This window comes from Microtus oregoni, unplaced genomic scaffold, assembly GCF_018167655.1.
Source record: "Microtus oregoni isolate MIOR12 unplaced genomic scaffold, Mior012 000015F_ref0000493, whole genome shotgun sequence".
NCBI lineage: Eukaryota > Metazoa > Chordata > Mammalia > Rodentia > Cricetidae > Microtus > Microtus oregoni.
In genome coordinates, this window is record NW_024543074.1 from 42,754,978 (window position 1) to 42,782,783 (window position 27,806).

At 45.1% G+C, this 27,806-nt stretch overlaps 1 protein-coding gene and 1 non-coding gene across 2 annotated transcripts; both read right to left on the reverse strand.

Annotated features, from left to right (window-relative positions):
* On the reverse strand, nucleotides 1–27,235 carry G3bp1 (G3BP stress granule assembly factor 1). Its single transcript, XM_041665687.1, has 12 exons — nucleotides 27,106–27,235; nucleotides 14,486–14,598; nucleotides 12,578–12,659; nucleotides 10,690–10,863; nucleotides 7,448–7,538; nucleotides 5,990–6,083; nucleotides 4,623–4,821; nucleotides 3,872–3,973; nucleotides 2,418–2,529; nucleotides 2,145–2,273; nucleotides 1,698–1,807; nucleotides 1–1,044 (listed from the first exon to the last, which is right to left on the reverse strand). Exons 2-12 carry the CDS (start codon nucleotides 14,578–14,580, stop codon nucleotides 835–837), a joined length of 1,398 nt encoding a protein of 465 aa, XP_041521621.1. The 5' UTR covers nucleotides 14,581–14,598; nucleotides 27,106–27,235; the 3' UTR covers nucleotides 1–834.
* Nucleotides 17,391–17,528, reverse strand: LOC121457204. The gene has a single exon (XR_005975703.1). It is a non-coding gene; the product is annotated as a small nucleolar RNA SNORA29 (small nucleolar RNA).
* Nucleotides 27,236–27,806: the final 571 nt, after the last annotated feature.

Sequence of the window (27,806 nt, forward strand, 5' to 3'; positions counted from 1 at the left end):
TCTGAAAACAAATCTAGAATCTTTATTACTTTTCTTTAAACAATTGCGGGGACCGAAATCAAAGACAAATAGAAGGCACAGTTTTGCTCGGTTATGTTATCGGATTTGGGGTTTGTTTTCTTGTGGGGATTTTGTCCTTTTTTTCCTTTCTTTTTTTTTTTTTTACAAATACAAATAAAACATGAAAAACTCTACCTCAAAATAATCTAACAGTTCAACAAAAATCCTTAGCTGTGGTCTAGACATTGACAGGCTACGTCACAACTTAAAATCCAATGGCAAAAACAGAGGTTTAGAACTGTTTGGTAATCACATGTCAAAAGAACAAGGTTCTGGAAACACCTTTTATTCAGTTAGCCACACCAGCAGGGACCCAGTGGCAGTTGCCAAAAGGTAATTTTTCCACACCAGACAGGAGACGTGACTCTTGACAGATAATATGGATTTTTCCTGCTTTCAAAATGTTTATCAAATCCTGTGTCTCCCAACAATGAAACATCCATTGTCAGTGAAAGCGAGATGCACTCCTGTGGGGAATGGCTGTTCAACTCCAGTCTTTATCTTCTGCGTGAGCAGGAAAAGAGTCTCCCCTCCTCTTCTTTAAAAACCTACTCCTCCTAAAGTATCGTTCCGGAAAACTGGAAGTGAAGGACTAAAAGGTCAGGGGAGGAAAGGAGAGTGGGGGGCACACACCATGAACACAAGCGAAATGAAAATTGTACAAACTCGAGCAGTTTATAATAGACTACTCCGAGACACCAAAGGCTGGTTGAAGAAATCACCGCTCTGCAGGAGCCAGGGCTGTGTGCTGTGTGGAGATCGGGGCCAAGCAATTCACTGCCTTGGAGTTGTGATCCCCCTGCCTACACCAAAGCCTGGTTTCTGCACCATGCCTCCGCGGGGAGGGCCTCTCATCCCACCACTTGGCCCACCACGGGGGCCTCCTGGTCCACGAAGACGGTTATCCCTGCGGTCGCCTTCCCTGGCAGCTCGAGTCTTCTTCTCCTCCACATTCAGACGGACCGTGCCTCGGAACATGATGGGCTGTGAGGAACAAGGAGAGCAGGCACTGAAACTCCCAACCGTGACTACTCAAAGTGACAGAGACACCCCAGGAGCAACCAGCCGTCAACCCACTAGTCCTCACACACCTGCTTCTGCCAAACTTCATGTTACTAGTGCATGCGTATGGAGAGCTGTGCAGGAAGTGGAAAAGCCCGGAAATAGGAGCAACTAATGACACAAAGAAAGATGCTTCCACAGCTTTGGGATTCAAACCTTCTCACATACTGGGACAAAATACTGGTGCCTCAAGTAAAAACATGAAATGGAGTTAAAATTCCCAGAGAAAGCAGCTGAGGGGTGAAAAAGTACGGCACTTGAAGAATGTGAGCAGGGCCTGATACGCAGGGAGCTAGAAGAGCTGGACCCACAAAAAAATTGGAAAGAAGTACAGCAAACACCACTCAGTCCAGCGAAATGGAGAGAGAAGGTGTCTGTCACCCACAAGCACAACCAGCCTGTACAGTCAGAAACCTTGGAGTTACCAAGCTAGGTAACTCCAGTTCCAGGGGAGGTTTCCCCACTTTTCTCGCCTCTGAGGATACTGCCCATACCTGGTATGCATACAAACATGCAGGCGAAATGCATACACAAAACAAAAATCTTGAAACACTCATAGATGCAAATGTGCTTACCCTGTTGTTAAGGACCTTTTGAACAGGCTCAGAATCGTCAAACACAACAAAACCGAAGTTGGGTAACTTCCCGCCACTGTTAATGCGCAGCTCCACCACGTTCCCGTAATCTGTAAGTGCAAAGAGCTTATAACTTCCTTGCGGACACCCAGCTTACCCACACTCAGTTTTACATGAATTTAAAATGTCACACTAAAATGCAAGAGAGTTTAAATGTCCCTAAGATGAATGCTTATAACCAAGATCTAAGTGTTTCAGGAGTTTGTGAACTTTTGGTTCTTGGAGAGAGGACCCAAGACAATGCATTATGTTCACATGTTCCTTATATACTCCACTGTGAAGGAATCCTATGTAACACTGTAGCATGCCTACAACTCATTGTGGAAGCAGACCTGACATTATACCTCCGTTCCACTATGTGGCGCTGCATTGAGACTCAGCACTTACTTTGGAAAAAATCCTTCAGTTCCGACTTGTCAACCTCATGTGGCAGGTTCCCGATGAAGAGCTGGTGACTGTCAGGGTGCCTCACCATCCTTCGAGGTTCCACATCTCCTGCTTCCCCAGCCTCACGCACTTCAGAGACAAAGCAGACTCTCAGACTCTTCAGACAAGTTTCCCTCCACCCAAACAAAGTCTTTCCACTGCACAAACCAGACCCAGAGAAGAAATCCTCATCTCAAAACCACCCCAAGCTAGACAAACTGTCAAAGCTCTTACTTGATCGAGGTCCCCTCTGAGGAGGGATATTGATCCGTTGCTCTCGAACTCTCTGGTCTCTCTGAGGCCTTTGTGGTAGATTCTGTGACTCAGGCTTAGATTCTGGGCGGGGCTAAAAAAGGTTACACATTACCCTTTGTGGGAAGTAGCTTATGATGTTAATTCTCTTTAAAAAAAAATCTAATCGGGGGCTGGAGAGATGGCTCAGAGGTTAAGAGCATTGCCTGCTCTTCCAAGGGTCCTGAGTTCAATTCCCAGCAACCACATGGTGGCTCACAACCATCTGTAATGGGGTCTTCTGGCCTGCAGGCATACACACTGACAGAATATTGTGTACATAATAAATAAATAAATATTTAAAAAAATCTAATCATGTTTACTGTGTCTAAGTGCAGACATGCTATGCACAGGCCACAAACTCAGCCTTGTTATTTAGCTTTCATTTTTTTTTCTGTATGAGCGTTTTGCTCGCATACGTATTTGTGAGATTTTATTTATATATGTCTGGTGTTGGAGAAGGCCAGCAGAGGGCACTGCATTCCCTGGAACTGGAGCTACAGGTGACTGCGAGCCACCTGGGTGCTGAGAATTGAACCTAGATCCTCTGCAAGAAGAGCAGTAAGAGCTCTTAACCACTGAGCCATTAATCTAGCCACACACATTTAAAAGAAAAAAAAGAAAAGCCTTATGTGTAGGGCAGGAGAAATGGCTCATAATCCAGAGCACTGGTAGCTCATCCTAAGAACCGAAGTTTGATTCCCAGCATCCACCTGGTTGCTCCTAACTGCAATTCCAGGGAATCACCATACCTCTTCTGGCCTCCAAGGACAGACAGATACATGACGCACAAACATACTTGCAAAATACCCATGCCCAAACAATAAAAAGATTTTTTTTTTAATTATGTGCTCCTGCATGAATCTCTGGGCACTGAGTGCAAACATTGCCTATAGAGCAAGAAAAGGACATTGGATCCCCTAGGGCTGGAGTTAATGAACAGATGTGAGCCACCATATGGGTTCTGGGAATTGAACCCAGGCCTCTAAATGCTCCTAACAGCTAAGCCATTAAACAAAATTATTAAGCTAGAAAATAGCAATTTTGGCTTCAGACAGGTAGCTCCTGAGGCTCACAGACTAAATCTCAGAGCTCCAGGCCTACAAAGACTATCCCCCCTCCCCCCCCCCAAAAAAAAAGAAAAAGAAAAAAAGTGCCCTCAACGTGCACAGACCTATGTGTACAGCCTCAAAGAAAGAAAACTTCACACAAACCGAAAGGACCCTGCTTTCTGTCCAAGTGCTACTCTAGCTACTGCATAGTTCACCGCCCTGCAGAGTCCTCAACTGACCCACCCCAGTGAAACACCACCACCTCCTATCCACCCCCCTTCCCCATACACCAGGATCCCATTCTCTTAGCGTGTCGAGCAGCAAGTCTTAGATGCAGACCCTTACCTGTGAAGGCGGCACTTTAACCACATGAGGTGGTGTCCCTGTCACTGGAACAGCCCCGCTGGGAGGAAGGTTCTTACTAGTCACAGATGCCCAGGAAAAGGTCTAGGAAAAAACAAGATCAGCAACACAGTCATTAACTTCTGCTTCCTGCACGCCTATGCACCAGTCCCAGGCACCTGCCGCCAGCTTACAAAACTGTCTTGGAAGCAGCCAAGCATACCGGTTGTATAATCCCAATACTTCAGAGACTAAGAAAGGCTAGCCTGGCCTAGACAGTGAGACCAGCTCAAAGTCAAGCAAGCAATTACTATGGAGAAAAAGACCTTTCAAAAATAAACTAGCAGAAAGCCAGGTGCATGCCTTAATCCCAGCATTAGAGGCAGATGCAGGTGGATCTCTTTGCATTCAAGGCCAGCCTGACCTACAAAGCAAGTTTCAGGACAGCCAAGACTAGAGAAACCCTGTCTCAAAAAAACCAAAACAAATAAGCAAACAAACTAGCAGAGAGTAGGGATGTGACTCAGCTGCTGAGTCACATAGGTTTAGTCCCTCATGCCTTATAAATCTGGCATGGAGGCACATAACTACATTCCCAGTTCTCAGGAGATGGAGCCAGAGGATAGGAGCTCAAGGTTAGCTTTGAGGAGACAAGAGACTCAGGCTCAAACACAAAGAGCTATCCACAGCATAGGAAAAAGAAACGGGAAAATACTGCTGAGCCAGCAACTTAATGCTAAGCCCCAATCCATACCCTCAGGTCTTCCTGCGCTGGGGCAACATCCACTGGGGCCGGGGAAGTGCTCTTCTGCACATCCTCGGGAGCAGCTTCCTCCACTGGTGGCTCAGGCTTGTCCTCTTGGATGTCAGGCACGGGTTCTGGTTCTGCCTCCGGCTCCGGTTCTGGCTCTGGCTCCACAACAGGCTCCTCTAAATGCTCCTCCAAGTCATTGCTGTCATGGGAGAATGAGAAATGTAAGCCTATCTGTATGACTCACTCACCCAGAAACTTCAAGCTACCTAATGACTCCAGAGAAAGCTCTCGGGACATGAGTTTGTTGGCTAAATTCTGATGAACATACAATCATAAGGATCAAACAGAATCAAGTGATTCTCATTCAGTTACTACTAATTGGCTTACTTATATGTATCACAGAAGCACTGTATTGAACGGAGAAAGATCAAACTCTCCGATCTCTGAGCACTAGCTCAGGCACAGCAAGGCTAGTGAAGCCAGCCAGTCTCAAAATCCAAGACAGTAAATGTCATTAACTGTGGCTTTTAGTAAGATGAAACAGCTCCCATAAGGGGGGCTGAAGAAATAATGACTCAGGTTCTTCCCCAAGGTTCTGAGTTCAATTTCAGCACTCACGTGGCAGCTCACAACTGTCTATAATGTGAGCCGATGTCCTATTCTGGTGTGCTGACATACGTGTAGACAAAACACCCATATACATAACACCATAAAATATAGGTAAATAAATCTTAAAAAAACCCACATGGAATTCTGAGATAAGGCAGTTGCACCTCACACAACAGTGGTTACATTTCCACACCAGTTGCCAACACACACTGTCCCTGGCCATGTTTTAACTCCTGGCACCTGACCTCAGTAGGTCTGTGGTAAAACACATTCTTCCTTAGCCAGAGTGAACAGGTATGACCACACCTTGATAAACATTTATTTGAAAGGGGCTTCAAGCACATGGAACATCCATGGCAACGGTACACATTTTTCTGCCCTAGAAGCAGGACAATTAAAAAGACATACTTACTGAGGTCATGAGAAAATAATTTTAAAGAAGGGGGTTTGACATGTAGCCCAAAACTTGCCTTAAAAATTAATTTTTATGTCTGTGTATGTTTCGAAGTATGTATACTCAGCAGCGATAAGAGCTTTTGCTGCTCTTGAAGAACACTTGAGTTTGTACCCACCACCCACATGGTGTCTTAGGACTTCTTTTACCTCCAGTCTCAGAGGTTGAGATATGTTCTTCTGGCCTTTGAAGGCACTGACATGGAAGTGTATATACACTTAAAATTGTTCGTCCTTAGAAGACACACCTATCTGCAAGACAATTCAACTTCTTGTTGCAAGTCTTGAACAGAAGTTGCCCTTACCTGACAGCCTGATCATAGAACGTTCCAGAATCATCAGGCACCACCTCAGGTGTTTGTTGTCTTTCTTCAGATTCTTCTACTTCTTCCTCAGATTCTAAGAGAAAAATATGTAAAAGAATTATCACTCTAAATCCACAAATTCCTTAATTTAGTTTCTAATATAGGCACAAAGAAAAACACAGTAAAAAGAAGCAGGGCGATTTGGTTAAGTCAAGGCATAAGACTTTAATTGGAAAATTAAATATTAAGAACACAGACTCTTTAATAAGAAAAAGTTTGGGTTGGAGAGATGGCTCAGGCTGCTCTTCCAGGTCCTGAGTTCAATTCCCTCTTCCGGCCTGCAGGCATACATGCAGACAGACTACTCTATACACAATAAATCTTTACAAAATGTTAAAAAAAAAAGCTGTTTCCTGTGTGACAAGAACGTGACAAGCCAGCTTCCTGCTCCTGTCAGATGCCTTTCCTGCCTGTCCCCATGCCTCCCCCCACATGATTGGCTTTTCCCCCTTGAATTGTGAGCCAATAACCCCTTTCTTCCCAAAGCTGCAGCAATTTATCATAGCAAGAGAACCTGAGATGTCTGCCGCAGGGTATTCTGGGATGGGGTAAGAAAGGTTACTTTGTCCTGGGCTCAGCCTGTCGTCTGTCTTAGCTGAGAAAACCAGAGACACAGAAGTGAAAAGCAACAGAGCACCCATGTTCTCTACAAAAGTCACCCTGGAAGGTTCGTGCGGCCCAGTGACTGCGAGACTAGAGAACAAGCGGGCGCGTCAGTGCAGTCCTTGCCCACTGCTGGTCACACGGTTCCCATAATAAAAACAGTGCGTCTGGGAATCTCTCAAATCCACACCCTCAAAAGTGACTCCCTTTCACCAAGGGATGCAATTAACAGTAACAAAGACTAATACAAAATTCCTTCTCAGAAAGAAAATGTCAGACTTTGTGAGAACACTGGAGCAAGGTGAATAAACTGATTTAAAAAAAAGCAAAAGCCACAACTTGCTTAGACCATGCACCTGCAGCAGGCCACCCTGCCTTGTCAGCTGAGCACCTGGCCACTCTAGAGCTGGGTGGGTTGGAGACCTTTCCACAGGTCTGACTGTGCACCCCCCTCGGCCCTTTCTCCAGCCATTATCTACGCGTCATCACCAGCACAAAGCTTTAGAACAGCAATCCCAGCAGAGCAAAGGCCGTCACCTCGACTGCCCATTCTACCTGGGAAGGGCTGTGCTCCTTTTCCCGCACTCTGCAGCACAGGTGTGCCAGGCTCTCTGTGTGGCGCTCTGCACTGAGCCGGGCTAACTGGCTTGCTTCTGACCCAGGAGAAACTAACTATTCACATTAATTAGATCCCATGCTTTGAAAATATACACTGTAACACAAAGCATTCTCGTAAATTAATCTGGTGCTATTTACAAATTCCACACAAGTAACTGTCTATGGCCTCACACTTACCCTCCTGAGGTTCAGTGACAAAGCCACCAAAGACCTCATCTTGATATCTGAAGATGTCGTTGTGAACATAGAATTTGTTGGCCACAGAGCCCTGCAATGTCAGCACAAGTGTTCAGTTATTCAGACTTATAAAAAAAACTGAATCATGAGCATTCATCTCTCTACCTCCTGCTTCTGACGAAACGTAGACAGCTGGCTCGTATTCCCACTGCCTGACTTCCCTGCCATGATGGACTGTAGCCTCTAAACACGGACCAAACAAACTCTCCCCTTAAAGCCGGAAAACATCACTACAATACCAGCAGGTCTCAGCTACAGAGGAAATTGCCCCCAGCAGACACCTGACAACATCTAGAAACATTTCTGTTTTAACAATAAGGACTGGCTTCTGAAACCTTGAGGGAAGAACAGGGAGAATGCTAAATGACAAAGCACTCATGGCAGACAATGTCATCTATGCCTAGACTGAATGCCCTACTGTGAGAAATCCTGTTCGTACACAGCTGAAAGAACCATAGACATACTGTTAAAATGTTCATCCTTACCAGACAGACACGTAAAGACGACAACTTTTCAACTATTTAGAGGCAATGTAGTCTCAACTCAAAGTATTTAAAATGATCTAACTCTTACGTAAGAATATTAGTTCAAGTACTTATGGTAGTAAAAGCCAAAAGATTCTTTTAGGTTTGGACACACTCAATTCCAAATCAACCATATGTTTATTTGTTTGTTCTGGTTTTTTTTTTTTTTTTGCTTTTCAAGACAGGGTTTGGGGGCTGGAGAGATGGCTCAGAGGTTAAGAGCATTGCCTGCTCTTCCAAAGGTCCTGAGTTCAATTCCCAGCAACCACATGGTGGCTCACAACCATCTGTAATGGGATCTGGTGCCCTCTTCTGGCCTGCAGCATACACACAGATAGAGTATTGTATACATAATAAATAAATATTTAAAAAAAAAAAAGAACACAAAGCCCTCCTGCGCAGACACTTGGTTTCTGTTGTAAAAAAAAAAAAAAAAAAAAAAAGACAGGGTTTGTCTGTAGCTTCGACGCCTGCCCTGAAACTACCTCTTGCAGACCAGACTGGCCTCTGGCCACCCGACTCTGCCTCCCAACTGCTGTGATTAAAGGTGTGTGCCACCATTGCCTGGCTTGGCTATTCAATTTCTAATTTCTTAACCATAAAATGGGATATCAAAATATACTACAGTGCTTTGTGTACTGAGATGATTTATGCAACAATACATTTTCAAAGGAAACAAATACTTCCTTTGAAAGACAAAAAGGAACTATGATGAGCCTGTAATTAGCAATACAGGTTGTAATCCTTCCCATATGAAGTCGTCCTCCTCCTTTGAGACATCATCTCTTGGTCTCAAGCTAGCAAACCTCCTGCCTCAGCTTCTTAAAAGCTGGGAAATTGCTGGAATGGAAAGATAGATCGCTCAGTGATTAAGAGCACTGGCTACTTTTGCAGGAGACCCAGACTAAATTTCCAGCACCCACATGGGGATCCACTGCCCTCTTCTGGCCTCTGAGCACACTGCATGCATGCCAACAGAACTCCCAAATAAATGAAACAAAAAGTTTTTAAAGCTGGAATTCCATGTATACACCACTATGGCTGTCAAGTATTTTGCACTTTAAGTCTTAAGTACACAACTCAATGGTGGCACACACCTGCAATCCCAGTTCTTGGAAGGCCAAGGCAGAAGGATTCCTGTCTCAAAAACATCCGCCAGGCCGCAATGGCGCACGCCTTTTAATATCAGCACTTGGGAGGCAACACAGGTGGAAGTTCCAGCATAGTAAAGACTACAGAAACCCTGTCTTGAAATCGCCCCCCTCCCAACACACAAAAAAATTCTTCCAAAGATAGGGAGAGTAATTTTACATTCTAACTAGAATTTTTTAGGTGAACGCTGGAGAAAACACTCAGCAAATCCTTCTAAGCAGATTCCATACTTCTGCAGCTTCCTGCCCCTGTTCTCTGAAGACACAAAGATGGCATCCCTCATCATCCACTGAGGCACCTTCAGAGGCCTAACTACAAAGAGCCACTGTGAATAGAACAAGCTAATTCTCAGGTGGGACTTAAGGGGCCAGGGGCAGCACAAGAGCATATAAAGCATCCTGTGCACACCCCAGAAGAGAACATCACGAAGGGTTCCCACTGAGTAGGCCTAAGACATGAGGGATATGCTTAACAGTTACTAATGAATCATAACTCACTAAGTAGTCTAGAAATACATGTATGATGGTTGGGCGGATCTTTATAAGATAATGCCATGAATGAACACAGGGTAGTGGATGGGGTCAAACATTTCCACTCAGCCAAGACCAACAAAGACCAATGACAGCATACAAAACTCTGATGAAGACCGGCACATCCACACAGAGTCCAAAAATTGGTCACAAGTTACAAACCAGATACAACAGCTACCTAGCTTTAGTGGCAAGAACCTGTATACACTACCTGGAGAAACCAGAGCCACTAAATAGTTTCATAACCACTAAATGAAAACAAGAAAAACACATGGACATCATGTGACTGTGCTCTTCAGAACTTTCAATGCCAAGCCAATCAGAATAAGGTACTACCAGTGACGGGGGAACCAGGGACACACTACAAGGAACGCAATGTATACTTACATACAGAATCTTGATCAAGAAAAGCAAACTACTATGGAAGACTATACTAGCATATTTCCTAAAATTTAAATATGGATTATTGAGTAAGTTATACTGAGTATATTTCTTGAATCTGGTTGTTAACAGGATGTTTACAGGACAGAATTCCTTGTCCTGAGGAGATGCAGCTGGATGGGGCTGAATGGATACAAAGTGCCCTTCAGTACTAAGAGCTTAGAAGGATGAGACCACCAGGTGGCGGCAGTACAAACCTTTAATCCCAGGGGAGGCAGAGGCAGGCAGATCACCGTGAGTTTGGATCAGCCTAGTGGTACACAAAGCTAGTTCAAGAACAGCCAGGGCTGTTACAGAGAAACCCAGTCTTAAAAAACAAAACAAAAATAAAAGGGAAGAAGAAACCCACCTTTTTCACCCCCTCAACACATCTCCCTAAGCAAGTGAAGACACCATAGCTCCAGGCCAGGAGAACAAAGAAGTTCGGGCCCTGCGGTCATTCCTATAGTCCTGGGCTGCCAGGAATCTAGAGACTACACATGGCTTTTCATCTCTCAGTGCTCCATCACTAAGAGCCAACCATCATGCAACATACCTCAGGAGCAAGAACAAAGGTCTGCATGAACCTCCGCAGAGCCTGGTTATTATTGGACAGCAGCCCCATCACTTGGACCACCACCCCGTCATTCAGAGTGGCATGAGCATCCACGTGGCGGATTTTGGTGTGACAGTTGGTGAAGTTTTGTGACATCACTTTCCTGTGGATTTCCTGAGAAAGAGGTACAAGTCAATCTCTGAGGAACTCAGCAATTCAGAAACTAAGACAGCAGCTACCAGAACCCAAAACAGACCCTGGTAGATCCTCCAGTTCCTCCCAGTGTTCCCTGGTCCCTGACACTCAACCCTACCTCCTGCTTCAGCAAGCAGTCCTTGAGCAAAGACTCAAAGCAATCTCAAGAGCAACACAACAAGCACACTGAAGGGCAAAAATTTATTCCATGGCTTTGGTCAGCCTGGTAGTGCCTAGACCCACCTAGTCCTCTATGTATGCCCATCAGGAGGCACTAGATAGAACAATTGTTCTAAGACCCATCCTAACCGAGGACAGCACCATTCCCCGGGCTAGGGCTTTGTACTGTATAAGAGAAAAGAAGCCGGGCGGTGGTGGCGCACGCCTTTAATCCCAGCACTCGGGAGGCAGAGGCAGGCAGATCCCTGTGAGTTCGAGACCAGCCTGGTCTACAAGAGCTAGTTCCAGGACAGGCTCCAAAACCACAGAGAAACCCTGTCTCGAAAAAGCAAAAAAAAGAGAGAGAGAAAGGAAACTGAGGACCAGCCCTTCCTGGTGCTCCTGCTATCATTTCTTCCCCACCAGGATGGACTGGCCACACCTCAATAGCCCTTCCTGCCTAAGTTGTTTCCATCTGAGAACAGCACATAACCCAGAGACTTCTACAGTTCACACCTTAAATTTTACACAACACCCAGTTAAAAATTAAAATACAATAAATCTCATTCTGGTGAGATAGAGCAGCAGGTACAGGTGTTTGCTGTGGGGCTTGATGACCCACGTGTGATCTTGAGGAACTCCTGAAAAGGTGTCCTTTCACCTCCACATGCATGCCATGGCAGTCACACTCGCCCAAAGATCAATAAATGTAAGCATTTCAGAGCTGGAGAGGGCTGCATGGTTAAGAGCTCTTACTACTCTTAGAGAGGACCTGTATTCAGTTCTCAGCACACACATGCTCAGCCCTTGCAACTCCAGTTCGTGGGGACCCAAAGCACTCTTGTCACTCAGGCACTAGGCATGCACACGGCACAGATCTAAATGCCAGCAAAGCACTCACACACATAAAACAGATAAGCGAATGCACACACTGCTGTTATAATATGGCCCAACTGTCTGTGTGTGCTCTAGCTTCAGTGTCGCAGCTCAGCTCCTTACAAACTGTCCTGTCACATCCAAGCACTTGAGAAGCTGAGGCAGGATGGCCAGGCATACATAACAAGTTCCAGGACAGCCAAACACATGTATCAAAATCATGTCTCAAAAATAAAATATCGGCCTGGAGAGATGGCTCAGCGGTTAAGAGCATTGACTGCTTCTCTTCCAAGGGTCCTGAGTTCAATTCCCAGCAATCACAAGGTGGCTTACAACCATCTGTAATGAGATTTGGTGCCCTCTTCTGGCCTGCAGGTGTATATGCATAAAGAATACTGTACACGCAATAAATAAATATATCTAAAAAAATAAAATATCAAATAGTTGTCTTGAATGAGTATCTTTTAAGATTAGAAATGACAGTCCTATGCGGAAGCCAGTTATCAAACACAGAAATACAATATGATAACACACAGGCATTTCAGCAAACCAAGGAATTAAATAGGAGTCACCCTGCCTCCCCTCCCCACCCCCATGCCCTAGCCCCTGGTAGGCAGAAGCTCTCTCTTCTCTGCTACTACTGGTCCATAGCACCCACCTTCTGCCCATAAACTGCATCCGCTGGCTTCCCGTTGGAGTCCAAGCCCCCGTGGGCATAGGAAGAGTTCTTCCCATAAAATCTGTGCAAGAGAAGGCAATTTACTTCTCATCTTCAAGGACCCAAAGAGTAGGTATTTAGTGTTCAGGCTTGATACCTATCCACATCACTGGCAGACTCCCAGCAGGATCTGTTTATGTTTGTGTATGATAAATCCATTGCGACACCCCAAATGGGAACAGTCATCATTGAGCATGTGTGTGGTTTAAGTCCCAACTTGTTTCAGGCCAGGAAAATCATGTTGGAAAGGACCTTGGAGTTTGTCAGCAAAGCCAGGCACTTCTAATCAAAATGAAATTCCTGCTTCTGCTGAGGACATCTGCCCTGTCAAGACTGAAGAGCCGGTGCCTTCCCACCTGAGAAGGCAGTGGGCAGTTGTCCTGTGTGCCGGAGGTATGAACTTTTAACCCTTAAGCTCTCTCTCACCCATACACTTAAATACCCCGTTTTCATTAGAAGGACGTCGGAGAGACGCACAGCAAAAAATGCCAACTAAAGAACATCACTGAAGACATCTGCAGTCAGCCCAAAAACCCTAAAATAAGTGAGTCGATGCTATGGTTGTCTATTTTCCATCAACATCATGTTGCTACTTTTTTATTTTTTTGAGCCAGGGTTTCTCCTATGTATCCTATAGAGATCTGGCTGGAACTCACTCTGTAGACCACACTGGACTTGAACTCAAGAGATCCACCTGCATCTGCCTCCTGAGTGCGGGCGGAGATTAAAGGTAACTGCACCAATGCACCGGATGACATGCTATTTTTTACATTATTAAAGGAACTCACTTCAGCAGCCTCTGCTCTTTCCACTGTACTCAACAGAAATGGAAATGTAGGAAAAGGATATTGTTGGCCATAATAGCAATAGCCAGACAGTTGTGCACATAGTGTCTCCAGCTCCAGCTTGGGTTGTCCTGATGTGGATTCTAATACCACAAATTTAACGAACTTACATGGCAGAAGACTGACATAAAACTCGGCAAAAACTAAGAAAAAAGATAAAAAAATATGTAGAGACCTTTTCTGTGGCTCAAAGCCAGAGAATTTTAAATGCTCTGAAAACCAACAGCCCCAAGATGAGACCAGTTTCCCAAATGCTTTACCCAAAGTTTGTCAAGAGAAACAGACACTGTCTTAGAAATGATAAAGCTTGCCGGGCAGTGGTGGTGTACACCTTTAATCCCAGCATTCAGGAGGTGCAGGCAGGCCGATATCTAAGTTTGAAGCCAGCCTGGTCTACAAAAGCTAGTTCCAGGACAGGCTCCAAAATAACAGCAAAACCCTATCTTGAAAAACCACATGAGGCTGGAGAGATGGCTCAGTGGTTAAGAGCACTGACTGCTCTTCCATAGGACCCTGGTTCAACTCCCAGCACCCACATGGCAACTCACAACTGTCTGTAACTACAGTTGCAGGAAACCTGACACCACGGCAAAACACCAATGTGTATAAAATGAAAATAAATTAAAAAAAAAAGAAAAACCACAAAGAAATGATAAAGCTTAAAAAAAATCCTACTTGACTGAAGTAAAAACTATTGTGTTCTAGCCCACACTCATCTTAATACTTGTATGAAAAAGAAAAAAAAACCTAAGTTCACATAGTTTTATATACGTCAACACTGAAAATAGCAGATTAAAACCACACAGCTTTAGAAAGTAAATCTGTGTGAGCCTGGCAAGGTGGACACTTTTAATTCCAGCTCTCAGGAGGCCCAGGGACACAGATCTCTGTGAGTTCCAGGCTAGGCCAGGCCAGGGCTACAAACCACTGTAAGATCTCTCTTTCTAAGGTGCTTACGTGAAGAACCATTCCACACCACCCTCCTAGGCCTGTGAGAGCACACCTGTGCAGCATGTCCGGGGCTTGGTTCAGCAAGGTGTAGTACTGTCGCACAAACTCCCGCCCGACCAGCAGGGGACTAGGCTTCTCCATAACCATCGCTTTGGTCGATTCAACCTGTAAAACAATACAAATCAGTCAACCCATCCTAAGGCTTGAAAAGAACTGACGCACTGTGCTGGGCCAACTATACAGCATGGCTTCAGCATTCCTCAGTCTGACACTAGCTAACCTGGAACTCAGTGTGTAGACCAGGATGGCCACCAACTCAGATTTGCCTGACTCCCAAATGCAACCAGTAAGATTATAATCACACCCACTAATCTTTTTTTAAAATATTTATTTATTTATTATGTATACAATATTCCGTTTTGTGTGTATGCCTGCAGGCCAGAAGAGGGCACCAGACCCCATTACAGATGGTTGTGAGCCACCATGTGGTTGCTGGGAATTGAACTCAGGACCTTTGGAAGAGCAGGCAGTGCTCTTAACCTCTGAGCCATCTCTCCAGCCCCACACCCACTAATCTTAAAGCTTAAAAAGAGGGGGCTGGAGAGATGGCTCAGCGGTTAAGAGCACTGACTGCTCTTCCAGAGGACCTGGGTTCAATTCCCAGCGCCCACATGGCAGCTCACAACTGTCTGAAAATGTAGTTCCACGAGATCTGACACCTTCACACCAATGAACATAATAAAGTTAAATAAAATAAATAAATAAAGCTTAAAAAGAATAAACATCACAAGAACAAACTAAATCCATAAATTTTGCATCCAATATATTGTAGTCAGATGAATACATGAGGAAAAAAGTGTAAAAACTCATTATTCCAAATTCAGTTCTTAAACTAGAGATAAAACCCCAACAGTACACATTCCCTGCATGCACCAGCTTACGTTCCTAAACTCACTTAAAGGACTCCCACTCCCTTTTGGGGGTGGGGAGTAGTTCAAGACAGGGTTTCTATGTATAGCTTTGGTTGTCCTGGAACTTGCTCTTCAGACCAGGCTGGCCTAAAGTACTTCCACAACTGAGTTCACTCTCCTGTCCTATCAAGGACAGCAACCCCAGGCAGTACAGATAATGGCCATACCACTCTCCATACTCCCTAGTCTAGCCGGATCACAGTTAGTATACTAACACCAACCGCAAAATTACTACAGGCTGGGCGGTGGTGACCCAGAGATGGGCAGATCTCTCAGCTCAAGGCCAGCCTGGTCTATAAGAAAGAGTTCTAGGGGGGGCTGGAGAAATGGCTCAGAGGTTAAGAGCATTGCCTGTTCTTTCAAAGGTCCTGAGTTCAATTCCCAGCAATCACATGGTGGCTTAAAACCATCTGTAATGGGGTCTGGTGCCCTCTTCTGGCCTGCAGGCATACACAGACAGAATATTGTATACATAACAAATAAATAAATATTAAAAAAAAAAAAAGAAAGAAAGAGTTCTAGGAAGCCAGAGCTACACAGAGAACTATCTAAGAAAACAAACACACTCCAGGGCTGGAAAGAAGGTTCAGCAGTTAACAGCACTAACTGCTTCTCCAGAAGATGTGGGAATTCAGTTTCTACCACCCAGATGGTTCAAACATCTTCTTCTGGCCTCTATAGGCACTGGACACATATATACATACAAACACTCTTACACATTAAAAAAAAAAAAAACACCTGGTGTGGTGGGGCATGGCTTCAATTCTGTCTCTCAGAAGGCAGAGACAAGCAGGTTTGAGACAAGCCTAGTCTACATCTCTACCTCCAGGTTAGCCAAGGTTACATAGTAAGACCCTGTCTTAAAAAAAAAAAAGCAAATAAAAATTCAAGCCCTACAAATAAAGATAATCAAAATCAAATAGTATAGAGTTAACAAAATACTTCTGTACTAATATCCAAACATGAAAGCAAAGCAGAACATATACAAATCTAATTATAGTATAAAAGATCGATTTTATTTCCACTTTTTTTGTTGCTTTAAGTATATGGTATCCGTGTTTCGCCTGCATATGTCTCTGTATCACATGTATACCTGGTACCCTTGAAGAGAACACTGGATCCCTAGAACTGGGGTTGTAGATGGTCATGAGCTTTCATGGAAGCCCTATGAAAAGCAGATGGTGCTCTCCCTTAACCAGAGCCATCTCCAGCCCACTGCAGTTTTATTTTTTTTTAAATATTTATTTATTATGTATACAATATTGTTTGTGTGTATGCCTGCAGGCCAGAAGAGGGCACCAGATCCCATTACAGATGGTTGCTGGGAATTGAACTCAGGACCTTTGGAAGAGCAGGCAATGCTCTTAACCACTGAGCCATCTCTCCAGCCCCCCCCCCCACTGCAGTTTTAGTATGTGTATTCAACAGCAGCACAGCATCTACTGTCATTACAGAAGAAATCACCATCTATTCTACAATATGGGATGATATGGGCATCTTTATCATACAATTTCTCTCCCAAGTACACCTCTGTTAACACTTGGGTTTCCACTGATAGAACATACTGCTGCCTGTTTAAAATACAGAGTGGGAAGTAGTGGTGCAGGCCTTCAATTTCAGCACTCAGTAGGACAGCAGGCGCAATCGGAGTTCAAGGCCACAGAGTTCATGGTCTACAGAGCTGAGTTCCAGGACAGGCTCCTCATCCAACTACTTAGTGAGTTACATGACAATGAGTTCTACACAGAGAAACTGGACAGTGGTGGCTTTAACTCTAGCATTTGAGAGGCAGAGGCAAGCAGATTTTAGTTCAAAGCCAGACTAGTCTACAAAGTGAGTTTTAGAACAGCCAAAGTTGTTACAGGGTGAGAAACCCTGTCTCAAAAAAACCAAAAAAAATAAAATATGGGAGGGAAAAATTCTTTCAGGTTCACTACTCAAACTTGGGTTTTCCTACATGCAACAGTGTCCACTGTTGTAAGCAATGGTTTCCTGTTCAGCCATTTCATATAGAGGGAGAACACTGGAAAGCCCTCTCTCTTCAGATCATGGCAACTTTAATCTATCCCATAAGCATAGCCACTAAAATCTATTATCAAGAGAATGTGGTAGTCAAATGGGACATCAAGGTTTAGGAACGGTGGGGAAGCATGAACTGGCTCTGTCCCTCATATCTGGCTCATGCCTGCCCTTTCTGACCTAGGTCTTGGTTTTGGTGCAGGCTACCTTCTAACTCCTTGGCTTGGGTGATCCCCTAATTCGCACCACAATTGTTCAGATTATGGGTGCTCATGCCATGCCTGGAGCTCACAATCCCGCTGCCTCGGCCTCCCAAGAGCCAAGCTGCAGCATGGCCCGTTTATTGCGCTGTTCTTGAATATCTGACCCACTTACTTTATTTCACTAAATAAGGGTGATTCAGTTTTCCAACTGCAGCTGTGAGATTAGGTGTCAAATGTACAGTCGGGAAGCTTATATGGGTTTGACCTAGGTCCTCTGAGTATGCATACGGCTGTGTAGCTTGGTGCTCTTATGGAACTCCTAACAGTGGAACAGGGGCTAGCTGATTCTTTTGCCTCCTTTTGGGATCCTTTTTCTCCTAGTGGGCTGCCTCGCACAGCCTTAATCTTATTATAACTTCATATGCCAGGTTTGGTTGATATCCCCAGGAGGCCTGTCCTTTTCTGAAGGGAAAGGAGGAGGGGTAGATCTGGGGAAGAGCAGGAGGGAGCTAAAACTGTGGCCGGGTTGTAATATATAAGAATTAAAAAGAAGAAAATAGTATCTAATCACTCTGAACAAACAAGCAAACAACCAAAATTCAATCTCCAAACTGTGAATTCAGAGCTATCCATAAAGCTACTGAGACATGGATCAATGGTCTAGAGCACCCTGCATCTCTCCTTCAAGTGACACTGGTAACCCATGTATAACATAAAGGAATGCACTAAAACCCACCCCAAACCATTCCGTAAGCAAACATTTAGCTCCCACTGAGTTCCCGCCCTGACTTACCTCATCAGAGTGTGACCTAGAAGAGAGTAAGGCAAATAAACTCTTCCCTTAAAATAGGTAAAACAAAACCCAAAATAACTGAACCATCAGGGACTTTCAGCTATCACAGGTCAAGGTGGATCATACCTGTTATCTCAGGACAAGAGGCTAAGGCAGGAGGATTGCAGAGTGTGAAGCAGTCTACACTTTGAATTACTGTCCAATTCATCTTTCCCAGCTCAAACATGAAGCATGGATAACACAGCAACCCCTGAGAACACTTTTATCTCTCTCAAGCAAGTCAGCTCAATTCTCTGAAGCAGATTAATTCTATGGAGCCCAGTCTGGCCCAGAACTCATTTCTCTCCAGCCTTGGTCTCAAATGTTGGACCTCAACAGGCTATCGACACCCAATTTCTGTCCAACACAAAACAATTTAAAAAAACAAAATTCGGATTCTTTCTAGACACACATCTGCCAGTTACTGCTCCATGGTGACAAATGGAGACTGAGCACAAACCTGTGAAAACCAGAAAGTTCTATGAAAACACAAGTTGGAAGCACCAACTTGTGCCTCACTCAGCGGCAGCTTCTGGTTACACTGTGTCCTCTCCACTAGCTTTTAGAAATAGCTACAAATATGGATACTCTGCACACACCTCCTCCATTCTCAATGTCTAGCAGGCTAGAGATAAAGCTAAGGAGATCAGCACCAGGAAGCAGGCCAGCCCCATGACTTCAACTGCAAACAGCAAGTCCTGCCCCCGACCCTGGGAGAGTTATAAAGGAAAAGCAGACACCCCGTCCTAAGACAGTGCTCACTCAGTTGGCTGCTTGGAGGTGACTCCTGTTTCTTATCCTTTTCCCCAGAAGGGCCACCTCTGAGGGAGTTATGAATCCTACCCTTATATTATGATTTAGGGAAGTCAGAAACCAAAGAAATTTAGCCCAGGAAAAGTGAACAGTTAAATAAGCCATCTTCACTTAACAAAGCTGAACATTACAATAATGTATTATAATTTGTTTTTTATTACTGTGTGCCAGCACCCGTGGTGTGTAAATGCCATGTGTCCAGAAGCCTTAGGAGGCCCCAAATCCCCTGGTGCTAGAGTTCAGGGTGCCTGTGAATGGCCTGACATGGGAGTTGGGAATCAAACCCAAGCCTTCTGCAAGAATAGCAAACACTCTGAACCACTCAGCCATTTCTCCAGCCTCCCAACTTCATAAGCATTCAGTCCTTCAATAAACTCAATCACTGGAATTAAGGCCCGCTCCATGAGATAAATGGTAAGATGCTTGAGACAGCTCAGGGGCCAAAAACCTGAGACTAGATAACACATGGACCACAGGAAAACCAAATATTACAGTTAACATAGCAATAAAATGGCTCCTAATGACAACCTGCTATGCTCACAGATCAGTGCCTTGCTCAGCACACACCAGAGAAGCTTCCTCCTGCAGCAGATGAAAGCGAATACAGACCCACAACCAGACAACGTGCAGAGAGTGAGACTTTGGAATACTCAGTCCTAAACAGCACATCTCCATCAAATCCCTCCCCTCAGGGAACCCTGCAGAAGAGGAGGCAAAAAGATTAAGAGCCAGTGGAGACAGAAGACACCAGGGAAACAAGACCTTCCAGACACAACAAAGCTGACCCACAAATGAACCACACAGACAGGCAGCATGCAGAGGGCCAGGTGGGGGTCTGCGTTCCGTTCAGGGAAGAGGATGCCAAATATCCACCCCTACCTCAAAACCCCCCACCCCTAACTCAGAAGTTACCTCTAATTTTTAACTACTTACAAAGGAAAAATTAAAAAAAAAATAAGAGGGGGCTGGAGAGATGGCTCAGTGGTTAAGAGCATTGCCTGCTCTTCCAAAGGTACTGAGTTCAATTCCCGGCAACCACATGGTGGCTCACAACCACCTATAATGAGATCTGGTGCCCTCTTCTGGTGCGCGGGCATACACACATACAGAATATTGTATACATAATAAATAAATATTTAAAAAAAAAAAAAAAAAAAAAAAAAAAAAAAAAAAATAAGAAAGAAATATTAAGGGCAGGCACTATGCCCAGCAGTAGATGACCAAACAAAACGAACTCAATGGTATCTTTGGAGGTTTTTGATCTCACAATGCTTTATCTGGACCATTTTTTTAACCTTACATAGCTTTTGCTTATTTATTATGGTTTTCTGTGTGTGTCAATGTTTTGGCATCTGTATGTTTCTTGTTCTCATTAGCATTTTTTACCAGTTTGTTTTGTCCTATTCTGGTTTGTTTTTATTTTCTTATTTGTACTATTATTTTAGATACCAGTTTATATTCTAATGAAAGAGAAAGAAAGGGCATAGATTTGGGTAGGCGAGAATGTGGTGAGGCTCTGGGAGTAGGAGGGAATCAGAATATACTGCATGAAAAAAATCTATGCTCACATAGCATAGACCTGGAGAAGTCTCAGAGCCACAGAAGAAAAGGCAGTAGCATACCACACACAATAAAGCCCTTGATATTTCCTATTGGCTGCACTGACTTGGCTTGCAAGCAGCTACTTTTAAAAAGTCTCACTTGACCTCAGGTTGCCTGATCTCATGACATCTTTGCTGAAATGGACAGTACCACTTAGGGGTCCTCCCCTTCAGCACAGACAACCAGTGTCTACTCTAGTTACTGACACACGGGGCGTTAACAGCACTGCTTACTCTTCCCAACAAAACCAAAATAGCATGTCAACAGCTTACTTCAAGTGACAGTTTTAAGATTTTCTAAGCAACATATTAGTCACTATCCAGAATGCACAAGGATGAGGAGGAGCATGCTTGGCATGAGCAGAGCCTGAGTTCAAAGACAGAGAATCACTAAAGGACAACCCAGCATGGGAATAGACTAGTTGTATAGGAAGGACAGGACTAACAATCCCAGAAGAGCGCACACACGCACGCGCGCGCGCACGCACGCACACACACACACACACACACACACACACACAAGCACCCACATACATGGAAGTCAGAAGACAACTTATTAGAATCGATTCTCTTTGTAAAGTTGGTGGGTTTTGGTTGTTTGTATTTTTTGTTTGGTTTTTGTTTTGAGACAGGGTTTCACTGTGTAGCTTTGGTTGTCCTGACAACCAGGCTGGACTTGAACTTCCAGAGATCTCTGCCTCTCAAGTACTGGATTAACTCCAGCTCTACCCAGAAGGAATTCATTAACAAGCAATGCAGAGTATTAACTAAGGTGTCATTTTGACTATTTTACAAATGTATCAAAACACTAAGAAAAACAAACACTGTGATCCCAAAACAGAAGTTCTTATCAATGTGTTTGAAGGTTATATACATTGTATTTCAATGTTTGAAACCAGGCTCTGAGAACTGAAACAATGTCTTCCCAGGAGCAGAGTAACTTTGTTACAGAAATCAATCTCTTTAAGAAAGAGACCTGTCTAAATTCTTTAGATTTCCTCCCTACCTGCCACAATCCCTCCAAAATTCTCCCTGGAGAATGGCTAATTTTAAGCCTTAATCAGGCAAAATACCCTGCTAATCAATGCAAAGAAGAAAATACCTAAATTAAGTAAAAATAAAGAAGCAGCTAGATTTCAGGGAATATGTTTTTAAGCCCAGCTACTTGGAAAACCACAAGTTCAAAGTCTGCCTAGGCTCCAGAGTTCAAGACCATCCAGGGAAAACAAGCAACTCACAAAAAGCAACGAGGACTGAGCCACAACAAAGCCACAGTGCTGGCCTAACACAAGGCCCCAAGTTTATTGCCCACTACCACAAAGAAATATCCAATGGGGGAGCAGAGTGATTATACCAACAAAATATTAACATACAAGATTAAAAATCAAATATTGGGTAAGACAGCCAGGCAGTGGTATCTCATACCTTTAATCCATTTGGAAGGCAAAGGCAGGTGGATCTCTGTGAGTTCAAGGCCAACCTGAATTATAAAGCAAATTCCAGGATAGTTAGCCATAAACTGTTACAGGGAGAAATTGTCTCAAACTTATAATAATAATCACAACTAAAAGAATAAAAATTAACAAAAAGCTGAGGGTACTGCACTCCAGCATTTCAGGAGGTTGAGACAGATCAAGTTCAAGGCTAGCCTTTAAAACAAAGAAATCCCTGTCAAGCCAGGAGGTGGTGACACACGCCTTTAATCCCAGCCACTCAGGAGGCAGAGGCGGGCAGATCTCTGTGAGTTCGAGGGCAGCCTGGTCTACAAGAACTAGTTCCAGGACAGGCACCAAAAGCTACAGAGAAACCCTGTCTCAAAAAAAAAAAAAAAAAAAAGTTATGGCTCTAAACACTCGACATAATCAGGAATGTCTATACACTTTTAATCCCAGCACCCTAGCCGGGTGGTGGTGCCACACGCCTTTAATCCCAGCACTTGGGAGGCAGAGGCAGGCGGATCTCTGTGAGTTCGAGACCAGCCTGGTCTACAAAAGCTAGTTCCAGGACAGGCTCCAAAACCACAGAGAAACCCTGTCTCGAAAAGCCAAAAAAATAAATAAAAATCCCAGCACCTGGAAGGCAGAGGCAGGAGGATCATTAGAGGCCAGACTAGATTATAGAAGACTACCTCAAAAACAAAAACCCAGCTGGGTCTATGTGCAGGGAGCTTATGGACAGCCTGGTCTACAAAAGGAGTTTCGTGCAAAATTAGTCTTAGCAGCTTTGGTATACAAGCCTACAAACTCAGATTATCTCTCCTAAAGGAAACAGTCACATTTCCTTTCCCTTGGGTGTGAATGGAAAGGGGAACACAGTAATCCAACACATGCCACCTCACCCGCCCCACACCCCAGCAAGGTACCATGAACTACAGTGCTAGCGCTACATATGTCACTGGGGTGTGATTCAGACCTCTGAGGGCCTTCTCCAAAGCCATAAACCAAATCCAATCATAGGACAAATCCAAGAGAGGTCCTAAGTGTCAAAGATGTGAAGTACAAAGAACAGAAACTAAGATGAGACAAGGGAGACAACACATCTCAGGTGGATCCTGAAACAGAAAGGACATTTGCAGAAGGACCTGAGGAAACCAAAAGAAAGCCTAGCTTCCCTAGTTTTGACAAATATTGACTGCATGGGATGAGGTCCACAGATCTGCATTGTATTTCTAAGTCTAAATCTCAAATACTAGGAAGAAAAACTAGCTGGACAATTTGCTTTTCTCTCCCTGAGTAGACTCTGCCTATTTTTAAAGTTAGCAGAGAATTAGTTAACCCACGTGTGGCAGCTCAAACCTTGAAGCCAGGCTCAGGAGCACAGGCAGCCTATTCTAGACAGCACAGAACCTAGGGCTCAGCATGACAGGGTCCTAGTTCTGATTTCATTCCAAACACCACAAACACACACACACACAAAACTGACTAGATGGAAAGGTACATTACACTCAATCCTGAACAAAAGCTCCTACTCCTTGGATCCCATAATGCAGATAGACATGTCAGAATTTAAGAAAGGGTCTCATGCCAACTTATGTAGCTGAGGCTGGCCCTGAGATTTATTTTTAAAATACCAGAAGTACTTGGGGTTATGGTTGAGTAAGAGTCGCACACCACACCAAAGCAGCCATTTAGTGACCAGCCACCAGAAACTGACACCTACAATGATGTTCCCAACGAGGCACATTTCTCTCACTGGCCTTTCATACCTAAAATGTAGTGCATGTTCAAGAACATCGTTCCAAAGCCAAGCCCTCCCTCCTAGGCTGCAGCTTTCTGCTTTACAAGGCAAACCAGGCATTACAGGTATCCCTGGCTCCAAACCCTCTCACCTGCCTAGTCTAGATAGCAACTTGGTGTGCCAGGTAAAGATGCACATTAAAAAAAAAAAAAAAAACTAAAGAATAGTAAATATTTATATAGCCAAGGAACACTGGTCACTAGCTACAAGTAAGGTGACAGCAGCTAAAACTAACTTTAACTCCTGAGCTTGGGCAAGGTTCTCCCACTAACTGAGACAACTACAGGATCACATAAGACATGAGAGTTCCTTTTAGGTTTTGTTTTTTTGAGACAGGGTTTCACTGAGTAGATCTGGCTGGCCTGTAGACCAGGCTAGCCTGAACTCAGAGATCTACCTGCCTCTGTCTAAGAGTCCTGGAATTAAAGGTGTGCATCATCATACCTGGCCTGAACTTCCTATTTGACAATTACCACCTCTGTAAGTCAGCAATGTGATATAATTCAAGTATACATTCTATTTGAGTACTGAAACTCAACAAAACTAACCAGGCAGTTTTAATACACTGACCAAAAAATGGAGAAAAAACTTGGTGTGGGTCAAATTCTCAACTTTGTATTAAACCTGTTAACAATGATCTCAGCCATTGAGAAACCATATGCAGCCAGGTGGTGGTACACCTTCAGCCCCAGCACTCCAGGTGGTGCACACCTTTAGCCCCAGCACTCCAGGGGCAGAGACAGGCAGATCTGAGTTTAAGGCCAGCCTGGCCTACAGATGAAGAAACATCATCTCAGCTGGGCAGTGATGGCAATATGCCTTTAATCCTAGCATATGGGAGGCAGAGGCAGGCGGATCACTGAGTTCGAGGCCAGCCTGGTCTACAAGAGCAAGTTCCAGGACGTGCTCCAAAACTACAGAGAAACCCTGTCTCAGAAAAAAGAAAGACACTGTCTCAAAAAACAAAAAGACTAAATTCCAACAACAGCAACCTCTGGGGAGCTTGGAAGGGATTGACCCAAGGCTTCTGTCACTGCTTCCTTCAGCTCATCTCTCTGACATCAAGTTATCGGAATAAGTGTGTGTTTCCTATTTCTATCCCACTAGCCATCTGTCGGGGATCTAGAGTACAGCTCTTTGGAACATGTGAGGATGAAATTAAAAGATCCCCTCAATTAGATCATTTCACCTTAATATATTTGATCTCAAGCGGTTAATAAAATTACTAACATTCGCCTACCTGCAAGTCAACTGGAGCCAAGTTCCAAGGCAAAAATATTATATTCAGAAGCAATGCTGCAAGTTCAGCACTCATCCTCACCATGTTGGCTCTTTAGTGCCACTTTGTATTTATTTGGCAATACAGAAACACAGCATTAAACTTGTATGGCTTTTTAACTTTTTGCAAGGATGTGTGCCTTGAGAGCTAGGTCCTATACCTTTGTTGTAGTCTTTTTACAGTTGTAACATCTACAAGGACTTGGATCTAAACTAGTATGTTTTATTAAGTCCTGAGTAAAGATGATCGTAAACATTCAAAAATATGATTAGCACACATTAAGAGAGGTTGGCCACAAATCCTTGAAAACAATATCTTTGCAAACTTTAAGAGTCCCCCGAACAAGGGCTAAAATAAATAGCTGGGCTGGTCTTGGTGGGATACACTTAACTCCTACACTCAGGAAGACCTGACTTCATGGCAGTCAGTGCTCCATACTGAGAAGAGTTGATCATAGATGGTTTGGCAGGAGACCTATCGGCTATGCTTGCCAACAACCCAATCAGTGACTGTGTTCCAATTCACAATCACTGGACACTGGACACCATCCTTCCCCAAGCCAATTTCAGATGTGACTGTGGCTCTGGTGATTGGACCTGGAGCTTCCTGTAATCCATGCCAAGGGCTCCACCTCTGAGCTGGATCCAGGGTCCTATCCAATTTCAAACTTTAACCTCAACTCTGTTGAGAATTTAAACTCTCCGTTTCCTTGCACTATAATCTTCACATAGGTTTTTTAAATCTAAGTTTGCCCTGATTCACACCTAAAAGATTGAAAAGTTAAAAGGGATCTGGAAAAATCAAGATCTAGTGTCAGAGCCTGACTTCCTGCTGGCGGGAATTTCCCATTACCTCGCGGTGCGTTTCGGACCTGCAGAGGAGCACACTAGTTCATTACATTACACTGGCTGTGTTTTCTTCTGTTTCCCAAAAGCTAACTTGAAGGCGCATCTATCATCCCTTCATATAAAAACCCGTTTAGTTTTGAAAAAAGCCAAGTCCTTCTTTGTCATTCAAAACCCCACTAGCTTGCAATCTCCCTTCTCCAGAGTCTGACACTGGTTCGCACAGATGGCACCGCAGTTTTTCTCATGCTGAGTTTTGCACCCAGATTCCAGAGCTCAGTGTTCAAGGGAGTCCCGCGGGCACGCAGTCTACACAGATGTCTGTCCCTTCCCGGCTGAGTCCAAGTCACTCACCCACCTCGTTTCCTACCTGATCGCGGCCAGGTGACCGGCAAGGGCGGGAAAGGAGGAAGCTCTCGGCATAGTACAGGGGCACACAGTGGGGGCTGGAGAGATCAAGAATTGTGGCTGTCTCTGCACCACTGAACCCTTGATCCCGGGGTCGTGCGCCTCTGCTCTGCAGACTTAGGAAGCACGATCGCGCTCTTAGCGTGGGAACCCCCCCCCGGACCCCAGATCCCGAAGGCTTCTTTAAAGTCCAGGCCCAGGTACATCAACCCAGAAAGCAGGCGCGCGCAGCAAGATACGCGTGGAGCGCGCGGGCCACTCGGCCGCGTGACGCCCACCGGGGGCCCCACAAGGCCGTTGGCGCGGCAGAGCACGCACGGGGCCCAGGGCGCAGTCAGGAGGCCGCGCCGGCCGTTGGTGGGGGTGGGGACGCGCCGCGCGGCCTCCCCGGGCGCCCCGCTCGCGGCCCCAGATCGGCTCCCTCCCGACCCGCATCCGCCCCGCCCCACCTGCGTCCCACGTACCTGCGCGGCTGAGCGGGAGGACCGGGCTGTTGCGCGGGAGTAGGTGTCTGCGTCCCTCGCGCGGTGCCCCGGAACGCGTGCCCGCCGCCAGTTATATAGCCGCGCTCAGCCCAACCTGCTGCTCCCGTCGTTCGCAGCGACCAATGGTCGCCCCGCCGCCGCGCCTCTTGGTTGCGATTGGATGGTACTTTCATCCAGGGGCCGGACTCCTGAGTGGCTGCCTCATCTGCCTATGATTACGGGATCCAGAGCCCAGATGGACATGAAGTCTCACCAATACTTGAGTCGATCGTGAAAACGAGGGCGGGATGCCCTGTGAGCGACTCCCAGACAAGCCAATATCTGTACACAACCTCTCTCATTGGCTTACATATCTTCCTCTGGGCGGAAACCCGCGGTTCAGGCAGGAGCGGTTGATCCACAAGGTGGGGCCCGTGTACTTTGGGGAAGTAAACCCCATGCAAGTAGGAGGTGGGCGCGGGGGGACCAAGGAAGCCACCAGCCAATCGCAACGCTGGATGAAACTGATTGACACGGAGGGATGGATTTCTCCAAAGACAGCCCCAGGGCGGCCGTGCCCTCTGGGGCGGTTAAGAGGATGTGCTAGCTGCGCCTTCCGTTCTTTCCTTTCTCTTCCTCTTAAATCGAGTGCTGTCCCTAAGGCCCCCCTCTCCTCCCTTCCCTGGTGACTTTGGTACCCG

Bases quoted from the DNA above. Each gene is read 5' to 3' on its own strand.
- G3bp1 (XM_041665687.1), bottom strand. From the start codon at position 14,580: ATGGTTATGGAGAAGCCTAGTCCCCTGCTGGTCGGGCGGGAGTTTGTG. The intron at 6,084-7,447 runs GTAAGTGTGAGG...TTTTTCTCTTAG, and splicing joins TGTCACTGAACCTCAGGAGG to AATCTGAGGAAGAAGTAGAA. The intron at 4,822-5,989 runs GTAAGGGCAACT...CTCCCATGACAG, and splicing joins TTCTATGATCAGGCTGTCAG to CAATGACTTGGAGGAGCATT.